The following is a 24,237-nucleotide window of genomic DNA, read 5'->3' on the forward strand; positions in this document are numbered from 1 at the left end:
CACATCTACAACTAAATATCTTAGACTCAATCAGTGACAGTAATGATGTTGCAAATCCAACCCTGCACTGAAAGGCTAGATGACTCTCCAGCCAGACAGAAATTTTGGGTACAACCAATATTTGGACTAACTTGACCCCATAGATTTGTCTTTATCTGACCGCATACTTTGTGAGGCAGGATGAAGTGATGGCATGTGTTCAGTTTCCCAGCCCATCATACAAGGTCCACCACATTCCAACAGTAAGAATGAGTAGAAAATGTAAAACAGACTATGACATGAAAAAGAACGGAACAAATGTTTCATACTGCTAAAATTAACTCTAACAAGAAGATATTTTGCATGCAATTGAAACCAAAGCAGAGGAAGAAAGAAGAGTCAAGGAAGCGTGTGCAGTTGCCTGAGGCTGCGACCGTCTACAACTGCAGCTAGGGAGTATCTCTCAGTTAGACAGCTATATTATGGCAGCCTGAGAAAGAAGCTTTTCAGCACAGATCTGAGTTTGAAATTGGGCGACGTGATAGTTCAAAGTGTTGCAGGCGTTCCCCGTCTTTCATTTATAATTAATCTACAGACAAAGGTTTGTGCCAATTCAGAGGTTTACGCTTTGAAACTGCATCAGTGTTTGCTCCCAAGTAAATGTTAGGTTTGTGTTAGCGTTGTGGTTAGTGTGTGGTCAAACTGGTAAGCAGTTAAAGGAGGAGAGGCAAAGGAGGAGGGGCAGGGATGCAGCAATGATTACCTAACATTGGTGGGACTTGGTCATCAAGGTGCCTGCGGAGTGCCTGTTTTTGTGAGTCGGAGGGCGTGTGCTCTGGAACTAAAGAGTCTGGGAACAATGGGCTTGGCAGACCCTGTGAGAATGAGATGGGGCTGCCTATGACATGATCAAAAACATCCTCCCCAGCTTGGCCCACCAGATCATGCAAGCTGTACCCTGTCACCTGTTCTGGCATGCTTAACCAGCTCTCTAGGTCTAATTTAAGCTCTGCTGAACACTCAAGATCGTTCTGGTCAGCCACACTAAATGCCTGCTCATGTAAGCTAGGTGCCTTTCTAGGGTGCTCACGACTAACTTGCTCTAAGTTTCTGTGGCACTCTTGGACTCTGGAAGTGGTGTCAGGTAGGTCTCGCCTTTTATTCTGGGGGACACTGGGCAACTGCAGGTGAGCCCGGTAACGGGCCGCCCTGGGCCTGGAGGTGAGCAGCTGACTGAGCATGGGGTGCTCTAGCTCTTGCCTCCTTTTGCTAATGGTCACCGTGACGTGCCTATTAGCACAGCCAGCCTCAGCCAAGCCGCCCGCCTCAAGGCAATGACCACAGCTGCCTGCATGACCCGTCTCTCTAGGCGGGAGAGAGTAAGAGTGCATATACCTAATAAAGCGGGCAGCGGCCAAGCTGCCTGGGTCAACACCTGGCTGCAGGCCTGGTGGCCTCCCCTCTTCGCCGGAGCAGGTATGGTCACAGCCGCCTCCGTGGGACAGTGCAACGGGGGCGGAGTGCTCCCCTTGAGTACACCGCCGCCACTTCCCCGCCCCCTCACCAGCCACACTGCACGTGCCGGCTGCCTGGCTCTCACCTCGCTGGGCCTGCACTGCCAGCTGCTGCTGCTGCTGCTGCTGTGATGATGGGGAGGCAGAGGACGTCTTCTTTTTGGAGGTGGTGGAAGAGGAGCAGGACGACAGGGAGGAGAAAGAGGAGGTGGACGAGGACGATGGAGAGGAAGAAGATGAGCAGAAGGACGTGCAAGCCCCTCCCCTGTCCTTGCCGCAACCTGTCCAGGTGCTCTTGGCTTCCCTGGCTTTGGTCTGGAAGGCCTCGTCGCTAGAGGTGAGGTACTTGAGCAGCTCAGTGCAAGGGTGTCTCACAGACCGGTTGGGACAGGCCCCTCGTGGTTTGCTGTTCCAAGGGTTTTCTGTCTAAAGAACAGATATCAGAGAGAAAAAGGGGGCAGAATGAGCATGGGATGTAACAGGGGACACTGGTAACATAGGGAGATTAGAACAGGGGGTTAGCGCAGAGGTGGTTTAGTCTCCCAAAAGGCAATGTGAGTGTGCTTTGCCCATCATCTTAATTACAAGGTCTTGGAACAGCTCCAGGAAGATCTGCACGCAGGCAGCAGGAGGAGACGGCGGTGTCCTCTGGGACCCTGCCATGTGCAGAGCTCCAGAAACAGAGGAGTCAAAGTCATTATGGAAAATTAACTCCTCAAAGAGAGTTGCGCATGTGCGTGAGCATGTTTGTGTGGAGGGGAGAGAATTATGCATGATGTTCACCTCAAATAACTAATAATTTACAACTAGTAACTAGTTTACAACATGACTGGGCCTGTGGCAATAAATCATGGTTTTTGTGACAATGAGACCAACAATGCTAATTCTATCAAGACATTTTAGCGTTTTCTTTTTTCATGGAAATGAGAAGGTGCCATTCAGAAGTCCTGAACGTCATCAAGGGTAACATAACTTTAGATGAGACAGCCACAAACCCTCTATCACACACACAACTTAATCATGCTTTAGCTCCCTGGAGGGAGCAGACTATTTGTATAATTTATCAGAAAGGAAAAATTACATGGAACTAGCAGATGAGCTCACACATCAGGACTTTTGATGCAAGAATTGCAGCGAGCCGCTACCTTGGCAACAGCAGGTGTTGGTCTGATCCGTTGGTTGCTGGCTGCATGGTTCTGTGCCTTGCCACCTGGGTATTGATTATAGCTGAGCTGGGAGTTAGCAGGTGCCAGGAGGAGCTTCTTCAGCTACAAACAGAGCAGAGAAACAGATCACAGGGATTACAGCTATGAATTTTAAACAAACTGCAAAGATCTCCAAGCAATACTTTAATTTACATTGTATTTATGCATTTGGCAGATGCTTTCTTCAAAGTGACTTACATTGCATCCAAGGTATACAGTTTATCAGTTCATGCATTTTCTGGGAATCAAACCCATGACCTTGGCAGGCTATGAATCAGATATATCAGACTATTAGTGTGGCAGCATGTAAAGCAGAGAAGGTGCAATGCTTTTTCTGTGATGCTCAGAACGTTACTGCAAACGTTACTGCAAGGTGGATTTCAATTAGTTTGCTGTTTACTGCTGGTTTATTAAAGAAAATGTAAATTAAAATAGTCTACTTGATTAAAACTAATTCTTTCAGCATATTTCCCATTGCTTCAGCTTGACAGTGTTGTGCATGTTCCTTTCTGCAGTACTGAACAATGCAATTAACACCTCAGGAACACTGATCTATTTAGATGTGCTGTTTCAAGAGCACTGTGGCTATGTTTTGTGCGCAGACATCAATAAGAGACTGCCAGAGCTGCTGTCTGGCGAGTATGTACCCATTTTTGGTGATAGGCCTGCAGCATCCCCTTATCTGGTGTTAGTGAAGACCAGACAGAGGGAGCAAAGTGAAACACAGTGGGACAGAGAAAGAGCGAGCGAAGGAAATAGAACGAGAGGGCCATACTTCATGGTGAAATAGGATTAGGCACAAGGGACGCACGGATGGGGAGGGTCTCTTACCAGGGAAGGCTCCTCTGGCTCTGGGGTGCGTGGCGAGCCGTCTGGGGTGGAAGGACAGCTCTGATCACTGGCATTGGTCACGTCCCCATCTGCCAGGGCCTCGAACGAAGGCAACCCGTCTTCGTCCACTGGGATACTGTCCAGGGTTTCTGTGAGCACTGCCAGCAAGTTGGCCTCATTTTCCTCATCTATCTTCTTAAGGGGTGAAAAGAAACGGGGATAGAGAAAGAACAGTGGAAGAAAATAGGACATTTTAGTTTGGAGTAGTAGTAGATTTTGTCTGTTTTCAGGCTGGGTGGAGCAGTGCTCCATAATCGCTAATAGAGGATGGAAATATTTTTTTTGCAGCATACACTCTTTTTTTACTACAAATTCTCTTTCAACTACAAATTGCCTAAGCCACATGAGTCAGCACTGTCAGTCATACATTAAACATGCAGCTTACTGGACCAAAATAATATCTCCCCTAAGAAACCCATTAACTGAGCTGACACACAGCAACTACCCAGGGAAGTAGCGACAAAGAGGTAAGAAACAATAAGAGGGAAGTTAAGTTCTTCCAATCCCTAACTCAGATGTCTCAATTGGCTCATCAACCAAATTCAAGCTGGCAATCCATAGATAAGCAGCCTTATTGTGAACTGAAATAGATGCAATTTTTTGAGCATATGAAGTGTGATTACAGAATCAAATGCTAAATGCTAAACTCTTTGATGTTTCCGTCTCTGTCTCTTCTGCAGATGGTAACGCAGGAGGGGCAGTATCTATGGAGCGGTGGCTGTGGAAAAGTCGCAGGCACTGGAAGTTCCAGCACCAAAACCCACGGGACTTAGCAATTGCAGAAGATAAACACCAAAATTGCTGGGGGACGTGGTGCATGCAGGCCAACAAGAACAAATCATTTTATGCACACCACAGGATTAGTATCGCTTGCTGATAGCATTCGGGCACGATCGTGGTGGCTGCAGGGGGACTGTCCTCTTTAGATAGAAGTGTTGCATTGCTTAGCCTCCGGTCCCATGTGCAACGATCACCCCGATTGATTCCTTTTCTATTAATAGTTTCTCTCGATTACACACCATCATGTTCATATGCTCACGGGAGCTGCTTTTGAGACATCAAAACAAGGCCATTTTACTTATCTCACTCCATTTAAGAGATTTAAGTACTGATAGTGCTAATGTTTGATTAGCCACTGACAGGGAGGAAAATGCTAAGCCCGGCTTCACTGAGTTCATAATGACCTCCTTGGGACATGTTTCCTAATTTGCAGGGACACCTAAGTTCTGACGTAAAGCGGCTATAAAGAAATCATTGCCTGTGACTTAACCTGCTGTTTAATAGTTGGCTAAAAATGCCCTTTCTATGAGCTATGCTTTTGCTGTTTCCCCCCTCAATTTGTCTTCTGCAACTTCATAAAAACCCAGGCAGCCACTAAAACAGAGGGCAATAACATTAAGCATTTCCTTCAAGCTAATTATAATCTTGGTAATTTAGGATGACTTCCCATAGATGCTCATCATTTGATTTATAGAGGAAAGCTTTTATTCATTTGGTGATTTTTCTTTTTTTTTCACAGTATCAGAATGCACCCAAATAAGGACTAACGGTTAGTAAAACTACTCGTTACAAGTGTGAACTCACAGTCAGACTTTATCTAGCATGACAGAAGGTACTCCAGGGTTTATACAGCAATCAAAAGTTCTGCCAAAAACGGCACTCCTCTTTCAACATTGGTTATCTCTCGGTATTCTACTAAACAAACCCAATAACCTTTGTCCTCCATTCAGGCACATAATTCCAAGTGTAACCAACACTAGCACAGTACATCCAGCCCAGTGCCAGAGTGGCTGGATTTTTCCAGGCAACCTTTGGAGCCATGTCCGCAGTCATCGATTGCATCTAAAGAGAAATGGTCTGAGTAAGAAGGGAAGAAAAATAGATAGGACCTTTCCCATTCCGCTTAATGAACCCCACCGAATTAAACAGATCTTAACAATCGTGGGCTAATTGTGGGATCACAATATATTAACCTGGTCTAATTCTAAAGGGTGCCATTCATGGCTGTTTTACCACAAATGCTTCAATTAGCCATAAAACACTCTGGCAAGCGCTCGGCAGTTACACTCCATCTAGCTCCCCTCCCTCCCCCAGTACTTCAGAGGCATGCCAGCGCTCACCAGTCATTCATTATAAGGCACGCTCTTTTGTTATCAGACAGGCTGTCTTTGAAATTGTCCTTGCTTTAACTCTTTTATTGTGGTCTGCCTAAGCCATTGTATTCCTGAGATATAACTTATGCCACTGATAACAGGTAGCATGGTCCTTTTCTTTTACTCCATCTTTGTGGCTAGAAAAAAATTGGTCCGATATCATTTGAGGATCTGAGCGAATACCCCACAGGTAACGAAATAATATAAAAAAGAGCAAAATGTGAGTTTCGTATTTTGATCGAGTATGTGGTCTTGCATCTCCACCGTGACAGAGAGGGAAAACTCTGCAGTAATAAAACCTAGAAAGTCAATTACTCAGAGTACATTTTACAACCGAAGTATTGCACCATCGCAAAGACATTAAATGGCCTAGAATGAGTGGCAAAAGGTTAAAGTGAAGATTGATGTATTTTTCTTTCTCTTTTTGTTCTCTCTGAAACCAAAACAGTTTGTTTTCATCTGACAGGAAAAAAATAGATTAAGATTAATTGTTCACATGAACTCCCCTCCCCCAGGAGTCTCCCCTTGCTTCCTGACCTCCACACGGAGTTAGTGAGATTGTGGGACAAGCCATATTCAGCTATGTCCGCTAGAGGACGCAGTAAGTGTAAGCGTGAGTTCCCTAGAAGGGAAACGTCTCGGGTTATGCATGTTCATTGTTTTTACTCCATTCATTATTTGACTATAATTTTACTTCTTCGAGCTGTGAAGCAAGCAAAGTTTGTACACAATTCAGAATTGAATTAAGAATGCCTTTTACATTTCAATTCAACTCGTGAATTTGAATAGATTTAGTAAATAAGATGCAGAATTGCAATTAAGATAAACTGTAAATTTTAACTTGAAAAGCAAGTTGGTTGCATGATAGTTGGACAAAGCCAAAGCCTCATTTGATAGTTTTGAAAAAAGTAAAAAAAAACATGAATGTTTATAGGACTTATGGAAAAACAGAATGATAGGTCTCTTTACTTCTCATTTTAGGTGGCTTCTCATTAGTATATTGTCTCTCATTAGTATATTCTGCACTGTGCAGTCTGTGCCTGGTCATAAGTGTTGTGGGTGGGAAGAGAGAGAATACATGTCATTAAATACATTTTGACCAAATCCAGAACTCCAATAAAAACAATAAAAGACATCATGAATATTAGAAGTCACACATAATATTGTTCTCTCACATTATCAAAAACATTCCACTGTAAGCCTTCTTCAATAAGCCTAACCAGATCTTGTCACAGTATACGTACATGGCACAGCAGTCATATGTCATACTCAAAAATAGGATTCTGCCAGTGCAATCACCAGAACTATTTCAAACCTCATTTCCCCTGCAAATGATCCTGCAAGCTGGGCACCAAGGCATGCCTGCTCCAGAGGCAATGCTCACGGAGAGACAGAGTATGGCAAAGATTAACTTTTCATAACCCGCACCAACATTACCACCCCCCTGACTCTGTCTGGACCAGAAGCTTGAATAGGCCGTAATCAAACTAATCAGCAAACAAGTACAAGTTATTTTGTATGCAAACAACCAGAACAATACATAGTTAAGAGGGAAATTAAAATATAATACTGATAAATTAATGTGCTTGCAAGTGCCCACAAAAAACAATTTCTACCTAGAAATAATTGCTCTCGTGCACAAAGTGAAAGAGCTGAAAGTGAAAAATAAAAGGCTAGCAACAACTGACATTATCTAAATGGATGCACTGAACATAAAGAGAGAAAGAGGAGTTTGCATGCTGTTTTTTAGCTGTGGTGCAACAGATGGTCCACAGCTCTCTTTCTAATTCAATTAGAATAAACTTAGTTTTCGGTACTCAGACATACTGATGCACTGCTTATTTTAGAAACTCATCCAATAATGCTGACACTAGGGTGCTCGGATTCCTAAAGAGCTGGAGTCTAAATATTTTAATGTAGCGGAGAAAAGAAAAACACACTTCGTTATTCCTTTCTGAAACGTGCATGCAAACAGAACTTCGCTTAAGTCTGAGGTGGCAAATCTGCAGAGGTAGGCAAACTTTTGTGAGAATAAACATATTCAGGATGATGATCATGCTATGATGTGCTAGAAAATACAAGCAAGCAGGAAGAGGGGGATGAAAGGAAAAAGAGTCTAATGCAGCAGGAATTGCCATGCATGTGAAAACAAGAAAACATGGACATATAAAGTTGGTATTTAAGCACATAAAGTCACCCTTTTCTCTTGTTAAAAGTGCTTTGTTAACCTCCAGATCCCCCTCTGACCTTTCGGCTGCTGGCAGGCTTATGAGCAGCACACCGGCGGGGCGGCCCATCATTTGTCACCCTGATTTGAGCAGCAGGACACATCATCACCGGCACCAAACTTGCAGAGGAGCGACAACAAAGGAGAGGAGAAAGACAAAACTACAGTACTCTTTCTATAATAAAGCATGTGTTAACTGCACAAGGGTCAGTTGCATCTGTAGGAAGGCAGAGGGCAAAAAAGTGCTTACATGCATGCATGTTTTATCGCAAACACCTGCTCTCGGACAAGTATCCATGAGGAACGAGTAAGGTTACAGACTCCAATATCAAAAAATGTATGGTAATTGAAACCACCAAATGTGTGTGGAAATGCAGTCAATTTGATTTGGCTGCAAAAGGTCATGCTATTCAATTTACACTCAATGCTGAGTACAGTAGCCAGCAAAATACCTGAAAGCAAATGATCTTATCAGAACCTACAGCATTGCTCTCAACCCACTGGATAAAAGCTATTTGCTGATTACTAAATAAATCCATTATCTTTTACCTTGACTTCAATCTCCAGTAGGTGAGGGAAGATCTATCAGACTTTGACTTTGTGAGACGATTATTCCCATTATGCTTTTTTTCTTCTCCCTTTTCAGTCTTTATATATATATATATATATATATATATATATATATATATATATATATATAAGTGTGTGTGTGTGTAAATTCTGGAAATATGCTAGATGGGTTTTAGACAATATCAGCTTTAACCTATAAAAATACTAGAGGTATTTATAAATAATTTCTAAACTTCTGATTTCTGAGTAAAAACTGTCTCTACACACACACACACACACACACACAAATTCATTATCAGCTTAACTGCAATTAATCAGTAAAGGTATAAGGTGTGATGACCCAATAATCTAAAAAAAAAAAAAATACTGGATCAAGTTGAATCCATTAGTCAGACATTACAGCTGCCAAAGGAGCACGCCTGACTGTTACGTGTATATATTGCCATAATTATGTAATAAAAAATTATATATATATATATATATATATATATATATATATAGAAAAGTAATTGCAAATTACTTAAATTAATTTATGCCAAGAAATAAGGATTTATGCTCACATTTACACACTTTCGAAGGCATTGTGTTAATGCATGCATGCAAGCCTTTACAAGGTCTGGCTTGGGCTGGGCTGAAAATTAAAACACCAACCAAAACTAACTTTGCTTTTGCGATGCACCTCTTCACTTAAAGGCAGATGCTAAGTTATTTAAAAAAAATAGTATTTTTTACAGCACTCTACATCTTTTTACCACTGAAAAACTAAAAGTGACAAGGATGCATCACTCTCAACTAGGGGTTGAATGACTTCTGATTTTATGTGATGAAAGTTGAGTCGAAGTCGACTAGTCACTGATGACATCATTAATGAACAAATAAGTCTGGAGCTGTGATAAACACCTTGTGCACAGCTATGGCATATGACACAGCGCTGCCCACATGGCTATTGCTCCTGTAACAACTCATTTTTAACAGTTCTTTTGTCTTTGAGTCGTTATGTTTCTCACAGATTTCTGCTCGTTCTAAATCAGATACAGATAAAGTAGCACAGTAAATATTACATTCATATGAATGCATTAGTGAGAGCGATTGCGTGTGTGAATTAATTCTACCTGGCAGCGTCTCTCTACTAGTAGAGAAGCTGTAGGATTTATTCATTAAGAAAGATATGCTTGAACTTTTCAGTTTCAAAGCTATTTTATTGAAAAATCACAGAACAGTGTTGACAATACATTTCCGCGCTGAATGATTTTGTGTGCGCGTGCGATCTGTCTGTAATGTGTGTGTGTTACAGTGTAGCAGCACATTAGATTAGAACGGCGATTAACTTACCTACCTGTACAATAAGCGGTTTAAAACGTGCATTCTCCCGTTCAATTTCGAGGATCCAGTAATATAATCTCACATGTCTTGTGGAGCACTTTCAGAGTATGCATTTATTTGTCATTTTAACTGTTTGGAAACGGGCGTAAATGTGGAAGTCCTCCAAAGATTTTTTATCCTGTTGCGCCCGCTATAGGACAAGCGACTAGTCAACGTTAAGCTTAAAGCGTCATGGCAGAGCACTGAAGTCGACTAGTCGGTGCAACCCCTACTCTCAATGTACGTTCACACTTTATATTATTGATGAATATCATGGAAATGCAGGATGAACTATAGCTGGGAGGAAGAATGAGACTGTCTGCAACTGGAAAACTATCCAAAATCAAAACTTTGGGAATATATGTTACATCATTTAATTTTACCTGGCAGACAGAGCTATCAAAAGTGCTCATGCAAGTCTGAGCATGCATCAAATGTATCTCCTGCAATGCACCCAATCAGCTCATTCTTCATTGCAGAAATGTAGCATTTTGTTTGTTAATTTACCTCCTCCATACAATCATGCAATATCACGCCACTAAGCTACGTCTGAAACACTCTGTACCCTGCAGTGCATAAGCCCTAAAAGAACCAGCATTCCTGGAATTCAGAGATCCAAACTCCCCCTCCCTGCCATGCTGAAGTATTAAATAATCCAGGAATCGCCTGTACCGGGACTCACTTTCTCTCCTGGCCTAGAGTTGAGCCAGACGCCTGGGGCTTATTGGCTTAGCGTTTCCGGCCAGGTTAGAAAGAGACAGGCCCTAAAAGGCTCTTAGAAGAGATTAACGTCCCAGACTAAAAATAGCCTACAATGGTTATCCCGCACTTACAACTGGTGACACGTTACAAAATGTGAATATTACTGTACCGACTACACGCCTGTGTGTGTTTGGATGATTGCACACGTCAATGCTGTCAATAATGCGAAGCTTGTGTTCAAAGCATGAACATACAAGCATAATATAAGCCAGTAATGGGCAAACTTGGCCCTTCCAGGCTACTTTCCAGCAGAGATTTGAGCCAACCCTGATATGACTCACCTGCCTCTAGCCTTCTAGTAGTCTTGAAGACAATGATTAGCTGGTTCAGGTGTGTTTGATTAGGGTTGGAGCTAACCTCTGAAGGAAAGTGGCCTGGAAGGGCCAAGTTTCCCCACCCCTGATACAAGCCATCATTAAATCCTCGAGTAGTACTGGTTGTACTGTTCAAGTAGGATATTTATCACAACTCAGATGAAATTTGGTACCAGATCAGGGCACTATCCGTCTGAGCCAGACTCATAAAACATGATTTAAGGGGATGTCCACCATGTCCAAGGAAAACCCCATGTGTAACCTGCCCTCAGACATGGAAAAACGGTCTCATGTGTGACACCACCTGTGGTGCTTCTGTTCTGGGTAGCGGCTGTCAGCTGACACTAAACTGGCAGAACACAGTGTGCCCCAGAGCAAAGGAAGCTAAACCTTGTTACAGCCATTTGAACAGTACCAGCATGCCGCACACACACGGGAGATATGTGTTAAGGTCAAAGCTTAAGGTAAAGATTGAAGGAATTAGATAAGATTTGTAAGCAGATATAAAGTCTTGGTAAAGAATTATCTATAACATAAATTTTACAGGCAGAATTGTTGTGGCTGTAACATGATACAGCATCAGATAAACTTTTTGGTACTTCATATACCAAGGTATTTACATGGTACTTCAAAGAATAGCATGGTATCGGTTCACTCAGGGAAACACATGTGACCACATTGTGTTTGTAGTGTAAATGCTAATCTGTCCTCATATGCCTCAGACAACAGTAAAAGGCCGCCTACTCACTTGTCAATCAAGCATTGCGCTAAAATAAGTTTAATTTTATACTCGACTAAAATAACTGAGCAAGTCTGTGGCAAGATATATTTAGAGAGGAAGAGTGTGCTGACTTTTCTGTGCTTTTTGCACTTTATCAACATGCATTTGCAACATACATGCAATATGAAAATGTAGTAAGTGATGTACGCAGTGATTAATCCAATTAATCCAATTTTACTTCACCATTTTGGTCAATGATTTCAGCCCTTAAAAAAATTTTTTTGGGTTGCTGAAATTTCGTTGCCTTAGTACTAATATTAACAAAAAAAGGTATTTTATGTCAATAAATGCCAATAAAGGCACAAATAAATAATTAAAATACTCTTTCCTACTCTTTCTCTAGCACAGACTTCAAATTCCCTTGGTAACAAATCCCCCCCATTCTCTCTCCCCTGTAGGGGTGTGTGGGGTGTTAAATTGGTTCTGTGATGAGCATCAGGTGGCAAAGAATCAAGATCAGCTGAGGCTACAGGCCCCTGAAGAAAGATCTCACATGCAACCCCCGCGATTTCAGCCCTTAAAAACATTTTTTTGGGTTGCTGAAATTTCGTTGCCTTAGTACTAATATTAACAAAAAAAGGTATTTTATGTCAATAAATGCCAATAAAAGGCACAAATAAATAATTAAAATACTCTTTCCTACTCTTTCTCTAGCACAGACTTCAAATTCCCTTGGTAACAAATCCCCCCCATTCTCTCTCCCCTGTAGGGGTGTGTGGGGTGTTAAATTGGTTCTGTGATGAGCATCAGGTGGCAAAGAATCAAGATCAGCTGAGGCTACAGGCCCCTGAAGAAAGATCTCACATGCAACCCCCGCTTTAGGCAGCAAGGGATGGGAAAGCAAGCATGAAAGAATAACAAAATGGCTGTGAGGACAGAGAAAGATGACAGATGCATAGAAATGAATACAGGACAGGAAACCAGAGCCTGAGAAAGAAGCAGAATGCAAGAGTACGCAAGCAAGCCGAGCAACAAGCTTTATGTTAACTTGTGCTTCTCCAAACATGCCCTGCGGTGACTATTTTCAAACTACAAGTGATGTTACCCTCCCTCTTCTTTCTCTCCTCCTCGCACTCCCTTGCTTTTTTTCCGCTTCCTTCATTGCAAAGTGAATATATTTGCTTATGCCCGCTGAATTTCAGACTCTCTCTACGGTTGTTTGACAAGCTTCACCGCCAAAAATTCAGAGGCTCCTTATTGATGACAGGGCTCTGTCACATTTCCAGACTATTGCTACTAAGAGGTCGCCCTGATACGGCAGCGAAATTGCCCAACTCTTTTTGATGCGCTGCATATGAGAAACAGATTTCAAAATTGTGACGAAACAGCCCTAAGCAATTATCTTCACTGACCAATGGTGGCACCAATGCTACTACTCTCATGGACGGGAAAAATACTACCAATTTACTACCTAGGTGTCCAGTCCTGTTCCTGGAGGGCCACCATCCTGCAGCGCTCAGCTCCAACCCTAATTAAACACACCATAACTAGCTAATCAAGGTCATCAGGATTACTGTAACCCGCCAGGCAGGTGTGTTGGAGTAGGTTGGAGCTAAACTCGGCAGGAAGGAAGCCCTCTGGGAGCAGGATGGAGTCTTGACATAAATATACTAAATAGGTTTAAGTTCTAAAATTGAAATAAAAAGAAATTCAAGCTAAAAATAAATATTAAAAAATGACAAAATCACGCAACAAAATAAAAAAAAAAATGAAAACTGAAAATATCAAAATAAAAGCTAATTCAAAATATTAATGAATACTAGTGATAAATAACACACTTGAAAAATGACAGCAGCAGCTTTAGTGATGCTTTTGATGCCTGACAACATGTAAACTGTCTGCGCTTCGAGAAGCATGGCCAAGTCAATGTGTCGAGTGTGTGTGTGCGTGTGCTGGTTTGGGTGGTTTATGAGGACAGATATGTATAATGACATGGGTATGACACAGGTATTACAATATGAAGGTGGTTTATGAGGACACTACCTGTGTCCCCGTAATTCAAAAGGCTTAAAAAACATACTAAATGGTGTTTTTTTGAAAATCTAAAAATGCACAAAGTTTTCTGTGAGGGGTAGGTTTAGGTGTAGGGCGATAGAAAATACAGTTTGTACAGGAAATATTAAAAAATGACAAAATCACGCAACAAAATAAAAAAAAAATGAAAACTGAAAATATCAAAATAAAAGCTAATTCAAAATATGAATGAATACTAGTGATAAATAACACACTTGAAAAATGACAGCAGCAGCTTTAGTGATGCTTTTGATGCCTGACAACATGTAAACTGTCTGCGCTTCGAGAAGCATGGCCAAGTCAATGTGTCGAGTGTGTGTGTGCGTGTGCTGGTTTGGGTGGTTTATGAGGACAGATATGTATAATGACATGGGTATGACACAGGTATTACAATATGAAGGTGGTTTATGAGGACACTACCTGTGTCCCCGTAATTCAAAAGGCTTAAAAAACATACTAAATGGTGTTTTTTTGAAAATCTAAAAATGCACAAAGTTTTCTGTGAGGGGTAGGTTTAGGTGTAGGGCGATAGAAAATACAGTTTGTACAGTATAAAAACCATTACGCTTATGGAGAGTCCCGGTAAACCACCAATACCAACATGACCTGTGTCTGTGTGTGTGTGTGTGTCACTTGAGGAAATCACATTATACAGCACAAAATGATAATATGCTTGGCCCAGCTGAACTTGTGCAGTTAAACTGATGGTGTGTTTTCAAATGTCAGCATAAATTTGCAAATTAAAAATGCGAAGCCATCAGCAGTCACCGTTAACACCATGTGCGTGTGTCTCGGCGTGGATGTGCTTGTGAGCGTTTTTTCTGTCTTGTGAGAGACCTACAGTACATTTGGCTGATTTGATCTTGATTTCTCTTTGACTGTTTGATAGATTTACCAATTACTAGACGAGCAAGAAGCAAATAGGACCTGTTTACATGGATGTGTTTATGTGTAAGTGTGAATGTGTGTACTTTAGTGTGCGAGGGATTTATTTCAGCAATTAATCTGCGGAGTCGTTTTCACACGTAGATATCCGACCCTCCAAACACACACACCTACAAATACACACTTTGGCTCATCTCCAATAGCTAGGTCAAAGTTTTGACCGGTCATCGGTAACTGCAGTCACCTTACAAAGCACAGCAAGCGCTTTCACTCCATGAACAAGTTGTAATTCCAAACACTCGCTAGCAGCATAGTTTCATGTTTGGATATAAACATCACACGACCCGACCGAACAGCCCTGGGTGACCTAATACAGTACAGTCTTTAGCAGCAAGAACTCTAGCCTGGATTCAGAGCTAAAGGCCATCCAAAAAGACAGCATGTTACACTCCGGTCACCTGTTTACCTATTTATCAAATGAGAGAGCGATCAAGACTACATCTAGGACTAGACCTCTGCTTAAAATCCCTATGCCATGTTTTAGGCACATAACTGTTGGAGTTTAGGACAGAATTACATTGAATTGATGGCTGAAAATTGAAAGTTATTCTGCAAACAAATGCACGTTTTACTAACAACATATTAATATTCCAACACCATTTTTACTTGCTAATCAAGCCAACTTAATGCCTAAGTGGAAATGGTTATATACTTCTTCAATTTTGCTATTTTTGCTCATTCACTATTCTGCATACCATAGTGTTTTGAATATGGTATCGTAGTAATGTCATGTTTGGACAATGGTATACCTTAAAGTGTTTAGTATAAATTAATAGAAATATTTTTTATGTATTTATAATCAGTAATAAAAAACAACATAGGCTTACTGGAAATACGTGCCTCTACATTCATTTTTGTAAAACTCTAGAACAAAACGTACCTATGCATACTATTCACTTAATTTTCCAGCTAAAATAAAGACTAGTGGCAATAAAACACTAGCAACTGTTATTCCTTTTCACACAAATGATGATTATGGGGCAGATTATCGATAAAAAAAAGATTTATTTTCATGCAGTTCCTTCCAAAATATTATGTCATGACCTCAAAACACTTTTATCATAGTGCATGATTTGTAAACGAATACATTGTAACTTTTGCATCACATAATCATCTCTATATACGTCATTTGTGTGTGTAGTAAACTTGCTCAGTAGCTCACCTGGTACATCGCACTTACGATATGAAGTGAGATTCACATTCATCTGTTTTAACCGGCTCATTTCTTTTCCTATGCACTTTGCTTTCTTTGTCAGTGATGAAGAAGCACATGCATGCAACAAGTTTTACTTTTTCCCTTTTCCAACATCACAACCCTGGTTAAAAATGGACAATTTAGATCAAGGTGAGGATGTAGACTAGTTTTATAGTAAACTAAAACAGCACTGGTGAGTTCAGTGAAATTCAGTGGATCAGATTTTGTCTGATTTGTCCACTGGGAAATGCTACCATTACCACCACGTAAAAATGGCATTAATTTTCTCCATAGTGGAATTGATTTTAAGCGATAATTAAAAGCCATTAAAGAGAGACCTACTGTGTTATGAGGCTTTTAAGCAATGCTATATTTTTGTTGAAGCCTCAGTCAGCATTATTTCAACTTATTTTTTTTAATTGATAGTATTTAACAGCGAAATGCCAGATGAAAAACTACATTGCTCATGATTCTGCAGAGAAATCTCCACCAATCAGAGAAAAAAAAACTTTAGCGCCCACCTAGTCCCATGTGCCATGTAATCACTGTAACACAATAGTACTTTTTTTGTTAGCACAAGCTACGATATTTATTATATCAGCCTAAAAATGAAAGCGTCTTCCATGGATTGACCTAAAAAATGCTATCTAACTTGCATAAAAGGTACGAAATGTAACATACTGTATGATAAACTTGTGCGCAGATTAACACTTATCACTATGCATGAGAAATAAATGTTACATTTACGGAATAAAAGCAGCTCAATCAAATGTAGCAGCCCTACACTTTCAACCGATGCCTAAAAGAGTAAATCTATTTGACTCAAAACATGGTTTTACATGTCTGAGTGCTTCTAAGCTCCCCACGGCCCTGTTCCCGAGAGAGCGGCTGCTGGTGAAAGGCTGACCGCGCTGTCAGGCCATCTCCCTGGGGCAGAGCGAGCTGCCTGTCGGCCCCCACCTCCAGAGATCCATTTTAGTCCCTGAGATGGGCTTGATAACTAGGGCTGAACTTCCACTGAAAGGCATAAGCCGTCACGTCACACGAAATCTCTAGGCTGCGTTTCCCTGCCTGCTGCAATCGCTCACTCTCATCTGCCTGCCGGCTTGCCCCACACGGCCCTGCAATAATGGAACATCATGTACAAAATGTCAGGAAAGCGTAAGACATAAAATGATGAATCATAATCATGAGAAAAGCTTCATGTCGCTTACAAGTGTGTGCTAAAGCTGCGTGTCTGTTGTGCATATCCAAATATACGTAAGCATATTTGATGGTGCTTTTGTGTATATGTAGCTGTAATTTTCAGTTTTTTGCATGTTAAGCCTGCATCATATGTGACCCTGGATCACAAAACCAGTCTTAAGTCGCTGGGGTATATTTGTAGCAATAGCCAAAAATACATTGTATGGGTCAAAATGATAGATTTTTCTTTTATGCCAAAAATCATTAGGATATTAAGTTAAGATCATGTTCCATGAAGATATTTTGTAAATTGACCACTGTAAATATATCAAAGCTTAATTTTTTATTAGTAATATGCATTGCCAAGAACTTTATTTGGACAACTTTAAATGCGATTTTCTCAATATTTTGATATTTTTGCACCCTAAGATTCCAGATTTTCAAATAGTTGTATCTCGGCCAAATATTGTCCTATCCTAACAATTAATAATATTGACCCTTATGACTGGTTTTGTGGTCCAGGGTCACTTATTTGATATGTAAAGGCCTCTAAGTTATCAGCATGATCAAAACTTTGCTCAAACCCTTTTGTACACAATCTATTACATGCCTTCTGTCGTCTGATTTATGGTTCATACTGTTTTTGTCAACTTTGTAAAGTATAATTATATTTTTTTTTTTAAAAAGTCCATCTTCAGGTCGTGGATCATGTGTCTTTTTGCTGTGAAATATTTAATGATTTTTATTGAGTAAACTTAATGATAACTTTCATACTATTAGTAATATTTCAAAATGCAACCTTGATATACTTGATTATCCATACATATTTTTCTAGAAAAATCATGTTAAAATGTATCAAATATGATCATCAGGCTTTTGAGGAATGTTTATTCGTTCATCTCTCAATTATCATTGTACTGCCTTGCATTACATGTTTTATAACTACAGAGCTTTGGTCATAAAGCTAAGCATTAAATATCTTACTAAGGCATATTATTGAAATATAGAGTGACAAATGATATTTATATGCATTTTATGTAACTAGTCTGTTCTGTTATAAAGATTTATTTTATTTGCCTACAAAGCTATCAGAATTTCATATTACTTTTTGACTATATAAATACCAGAATGTCCACCAAAGTTCAAATTTATTTGTTATATTTTGTCTAATGGTTCAATAAACTCTACATTTAAAAAAATAATTTTTCTGACTATTAAACATGGGTTTTTACTGTTTTTGTGATGTATAGATACAAATCAAAGAATACCATTAAAGACATATAATGCAAAACTGTTAAAAATGCTATTAACATGGCCTTGTGGTCTCTCAGACTCTAAACAGCACAGGCGGTTGAGTCTCTATGTCCGTGTGTGGCCTGCTTGTTGTGTGACATCACAGAACTCGCCAGGCCACCCATTAACTATACTGCAGTCAGACAGGTTAAGAAAACATTGCCAGGGGTTTGGATGAGTGCAACGGGAAGAAGAAAAAGTCCTGCCAACTAGCTTTACACAAGAGCTGGACATTCATTAACCTGTCTTCACGCTGCTCTTGGGCACTGTACTGACCCACATAGGCCAGTATTGGAAATGCATATCCAATACACACATTCATCACTATTGACACCACATGTCCCATTTCACTGAACTAGGATCAGCTGCTTTAGCACATTGTGCTTAAACTGAAATTTTAAATCAGGGTCCACAAAAACATTTTGAAACCTACTATATGTAGCGTCTGGAACACTCCAACACACAATATATATTTTGTTAGCTAGATTTCACAAATACTTTGTAACACCCCAGGACGCCGAACAAGACCCTGGTTTTATGGTAACCCGATACATTTACAACCTTGTGGAATGCGAGCCGGCTCTCACTAAAATATTAATAATTAATCATAATTAGTTATGGTTAATTATTCATATTTCTTGTTGTGAGCTAAATTCGCTACATATATCTAAAATAATTTCAAATATGCTTCTATTACATGTGCAGTAATGCATGTAAAGTATTGCCATGTTAATTAACATGCACCCACATACAGTATAATTTTTGCCACCAGGAATTGTGGGCCCCATAAAATCATGCTCCCACCACACGGTCTAGGTAAGCGTTTCACACAGTCCTTCAAGAATTCCCAATCACACCATGACACAAAACCCCAAATCGGGCGTCAGACCCTGAACTAGATTTGCAAGCATTATCATTTCTCTTCTCTATCTGCCCAGATAAGACATAACGAACTAGCCAGGGCCAGGGCTGCTTTGTTTCAGCCGCCTCATTTCTTTTCCTCTGGACTTTGTTTTCTTTGTCAGTGACGAAGAAGCGCGAGTGCAACAGGTTTAAAGTTTTACCTCTTCCCTTTTTCAACATGACAACTCCGGGCAGGAACAAGCCGGTTAAAAGTGCTCTAGATCAAGGTGAGGATGCAGACTAGTTGCATAATAAACAAAAACATCAGTTCAGTAGAGTTCAATGAATCTAGCTTTACACAAGAGCTGGACATTCATTAACCTGTCTTCACGCTGCTCTTGGGCACTGTACTGACCCACATAGGCCAGTATTGGAAATGCATATCCAATACACACATTCATCACTATTGACACCACATGTCCCATTTCACTGAACTAGGATCAGCTGCTTTAGCACATTGTGCTTAAACTGAAATTTTAAATCAGGGTCCACAAAAACATTTTGAAACCTACTATATCTAAAATAATTTCAAATATGCTTCTATTACATGTGCAGTAATGCATGTAAAGTATTGCCATGTTAATTAACATGCACCCACATACAGTATAATTTTTGCCACCCGTAATTGTGGGCCCCATAAAATCATGCTCCCACCACACGGTCTAGGTAAGCGTTTCACACAGTCCTTCAAGAATTCCCAATCACACCATGACACAAAACCCCAAATCGGGCGTCAGACCCTGAACTAGATTTGCAAGCATTATCATTTCTCTTCTCTATCTGCCCAGATAAGACATAACGAACTAGCCAGGGCCAGGGCTGCTTTGTTTCAGCCGCCTCATTTCTTTTCCTCTGGACTTTGTTTTCTTTGTCAGTGACGAAGAAGCGCGAGTGCAACAGGTTTAAAGTTTTACCTCTTCCCTTTTTCAACATGACAACTCCGGGCAGGAACAAGCCGGTTAAAAGTGTTCTAGATCAAGGTGAGGATGCAGACTAGTTGCATAATAAACAAAAACATCAGTTCAGTAGAGTTCAATGAATCAGATTTTGACTGATTTGTCCATTGGGAAATGGTACCATTACCACCACAGAGTGTAAAAAGCTTGTACTAATTTTCAAATACTTTTTTTCTTCTTCAAATCCAAGTTTGTAATTGGTTGGTTTGGTTTAAGACTGATAACTCATAAATTAATACTTTAAAAAAAAAATCCCTATGGGAAAACTGAATTAGAAAATTCCTTCCGGAACCAAGGCCACTGAAAAAGGTGAGCGGACACTGTTGCTCTCTTTTATTACTGAACATTACTCTGGAACATCAGGAGGAAAGCTCATATAAACAGCCATAGATTTCAGCATTTCAAACCCAAGATTGTAGTAAAAGGTACAAACACTGATCTTCAGTATTGGACAAAGGTTGCGTGCTTATCATAATACCTCACCCCAATTATCAGATAGCATGGATAAATGGTCATTCCCTTTGAGTAAAGCTCTGTTTTTAGCTAATAAACTGCACTGACTGACTATCCCAGCTTGTGATGAATTCCTCACTTGCGCAATAAACTGCATGAGGCTGGAATCATATCTAATTTTACAATATACAAGCATGCACAATCAGATAAGAAAACACCGCATGACCCTCTTTACCTCAAACAGGTTCGATGCTTCATTGCCATACTGACTGGAAATTATTTCTGATTGGTCGCTGTACCACTTGAGTCCGCCCAGAAAAATATCTGCATCGAGGTCACTGACATCCAGCTCAGAGAGGTCAAGCTCAGGCAGGTCAGGGCAAAGGGGCTGGTCTTCACCAACCAAGGCAGCACACTGAAAGAGAAAAGAGATTGTTGAGCACATGTTTGCTAAGATGTTAACCATCTTCATTCAGTGTTTCTGTAAAAATGAGTGCTCAGTTTCCTAAAAAGCCACATATTTCATGGCTTCACACACACTATTCAATTAAGTTATGATGGCATGGTGTAATCTACTTGCAGGACCAGTTTGAGTAGAATTAGTTAAATGGAATTCACCTTGTTGTACCATTTGTTAACCTTTACTATTCACTCTTTGCAGCAGTTGTGTGATCTCAAACACAAATTATAAACAGTATCAAATTGCTAATAGTGCCACTGTAAAAAAAAAAAATCAGCAAAATTTACGGTAAAAAACCGGCAGCTGTGGTTGCCGGAATTTTACCGTTCTTCACACACACTATTCAATTAAGTTATGATGGCATGGTGTAATCTACTTGCAGGACCAGTTTGAGTAGAATTAGTTCAATGGAATTCACCTTGTTGTACCATTTGTTAACCTTTACTATTCACTCTTTGCAGCAGTTGTGTGATCTCAAACACAAATTATAAACGGTATCAAATTGCTAATAGTGCCACTGTAAAAAAAAAAATCAGCAAAATTTACGGTAAAAAACCGGCAGCTGTGGTTGCCAGAATTTTACCGTGAAAAATACGGTAGCAACGTTTTAGGTTTTACTGTTTTAACTTAAATTTACAGTTAAATACCGTAATTTCATTAACTGATATAATGTTAATATACCAACCTATTGAAGTACTGAAATCTGTTTTGTACCTTTGTAATACACTGATAACCACCCAATGCAGGTGGTGATGAGAAAGTCACATGATGAACCAAAGCCCATCACATGCAGCTTTTAAATAATAATATATATAGAAGGTCTAATAATATATTAAAACACTAAACACCATCACGGTAACACACATGAAACTGAAATAATGCAATAAACATTCATTTAACAACATTAGGTGTAACACACAACCCTAATATATAAAACTGATAAGAAAAAACTAAGAAGAAACAGTCATTTCAACAAAAAAAACATCAAATTTGAAATGTAACGCAGGGAATTCTGAGAATGTCAATTTACGGTTATTCACTGTAAATTATACGGTCATTTTCACTTCCAAAAACGGTATACTACCGTAAAATTTATGTGCAATACATGTAATCTCAAATACAGTTTTTTACCATATATAGTAGGGGAATTTACCGTTAACCATTTAACAGGTTTTTACTGTAGCATTTTTACAGTCTTTTACCGTTAAATTCACAGTCATTTTTTACAGTGTGTGATCAACAGATATGAAATCATTCAATGCTGGTCAGGTTCTACAACACCTTGTATCTGGACAGCAGTCTCCATACAAAAAGGTTACTGGAATAAGCTGGCAAACCCATTTATTTAATGCAAACAAAATGATGACAAATCAAATGTGAGATATAAAAAGCCACTGCTTTACTGAAAAGCAAACATACAAAGGTTTCGTTCTCAAACCTATTTATTTTCCATTGCTTTTATTGATTTGTTTTTTAAGCCAAAGCCCATATTTTTTTCCCCCGTTGCTTTTCATTTTTTTAAATCCAATAATATGTACAACTTGGCTAATAATGCTTTGCCAAGTTTTAAAACGTTATGCATACAATGCTTAGTTTCCTGCAGCAACATAGTCATGTTTCATTACCTCTAATAAATCTGACATAATATAGAAATGAAACCTTTGGCACTATGGCATTTGAGGCAGTTTGGTATTCAAGATGGCATCATTTTTAAAAAAGGATATGAAGTTACTTCCAAATTGTTCCTTGGGCATAACTGTTTGAAGGCTAAAATGAACTACGAAAAAAACAGAAAGTAAAACAATAAATTTCAATAAATAATAATAATAATAATAACTATTTGAGCTTCCAAAATACTTCACACACTTAATTATATCAGTTTAGCAGTTTTTATAGTCAAAACTTTGACAAACTGGTCCACAGCATGCCCGATCATATCTCAAATCTCTGCACCTGTCCATTTGCACAGTGTGTGACTGATGTAACCAATAACTCTTCCTTTATTTGATTCACAGAGAGTGTAACTTTGCTACATAATTGATACCTTTGTGTCTAGCATGCAAAACATACTCCTTTCACAAACAAATGTAATAACTACACTCTAAAAAATGCTGGGTTAAATACAACCCAGTGCTGGGTAAAACAGAGACAAACCCAGCAATTGGGTTGTTTTGACCCAGCGGTTGGGTTACTACCCAGAAGGTTGGGTTAAACATTTAACCCAACCGCTGGGTCAAAACAACCCAATTGCTGGGTTTGTCTCTGTTTTACCCAGCACTGGGTTGTATTTAACCCAGCATTTTTTAGAGTGTAGTGCTAATCTGGGTTTCATATTTAAAAATTAAACATACTAGCCTAACAACCAAATGAAGTGAACATAAATCTAACCAAAGTGCGTGTTCAGCTGTGTGCATTGCGTTTGCTGCATTTCCAACAACATAACCAACCAGAAAACAAACAATTCTGTGATTGGCTGAGGCAGGGGAGGGGCGGGCCGTCGTGGGGAGGAGCCCGACAGCCACGCCCTCTGGTTGGCCAGCTACTGTACTTCATATCTCTGAGTATGTTGAGAGTAAAATAGAGGCGAAGCGGAGGCTAAACCAGCAGCAGCTCGCGGAGAGTCTGTGCGCACAGGTGTATAGAGTTTTGACAAACGGCGGAGGCTGCTGTAGAGTGATAGAGAACAGTGACATGTTTATTTTGTACAAATATTGTATGAAATGTTACCGTGACGGCTGATACCGCTTCCCAAATCCTATTGCTCTCGGTACTACTGACAGAAATGTAACGTCGCAGTAAGCAATCAAAATAAAAAGACGAGACAGCACAGTTTGAAATCAAAGAAGACTCTCGCTCGTCAAACTTGCTCATCGGTGTCTGATTTAGTTTAGATCTATTTATGACACAAATCCCTTCCTTCCGCTGTCACAGATTTAAAATCACATGCATCAAATGCTTCTGCCTCGACATCTTGTTAAAAGCCTTCTCCCCTTTCCTCTCAAAAAATACGGACATGCTTTATCACGAGCACATGCACAGAGAGAGAGAGAGAGAGAGAGAGAGAGAGAGAGAGAGA

The 24,237-nt window shown here is 39.9% G+C and overlaps 1 protein-coding gene across 2 annotated transcripts in view; it reads right to left on the reverse strand.

Annotated features, from left to right (window-relative positions):
• The window catches only part of LOC107559937 (peroxisome proliferator-activated receptor gamma coactivator 1-alpha-like), a 43,751-nt gene that overhangs the window by 17,946 nt on the left and 1,568 nt on the right, over positions 1 to 24,237 (reverse strand). The window contains exons 2-5 of one of the 2 annotated variants that reach the window (XM_016243967.1): positions 20,937 to 21,116; positions 3,530 to 3,724; positions 2,639 to 2,761; positions 1,580 to 1,919 (exon numbers count right to left, since the gene is read on the reverse strand). In XM_016243967.1, coding sequence (XP_016099453.1) covers positions 1,580 to 1,919; positions 2,639 to 2,761; positions 3,530 to 3,724; positions 20,937 to 21,116 — 838 coding nt within the window. The remainder of the gene's footprint in view (positions 1 to 1,579; positions 1,920 to 2,638; positions 2,762 to 3,529; positions 3,725 to 20,936; positions 21,117 to 24,237) is intronic. The other variant, XM_016243966.1, reaches the window with a different exon arrangement.

Source organism: Sinocyclocheilus grahami, unplaced genomic scaffold, assembly GCF_001515645.1.
Source record: "Sinocyclocheilus grahami isolate Dianchi unplaced genomic scaffold, SAMN03320097.WGS_v1.1 scaffold706.1, whole genome shotgun sequence".
In the NCBI taxonomy this organism is placed as follows: Eukaryota; Metazoa; Chordata; class Actinopteri; order Cypriniformes; family Cyprinidae; genus Sinocyclocheilus; species Sinocyclocheilus grahami.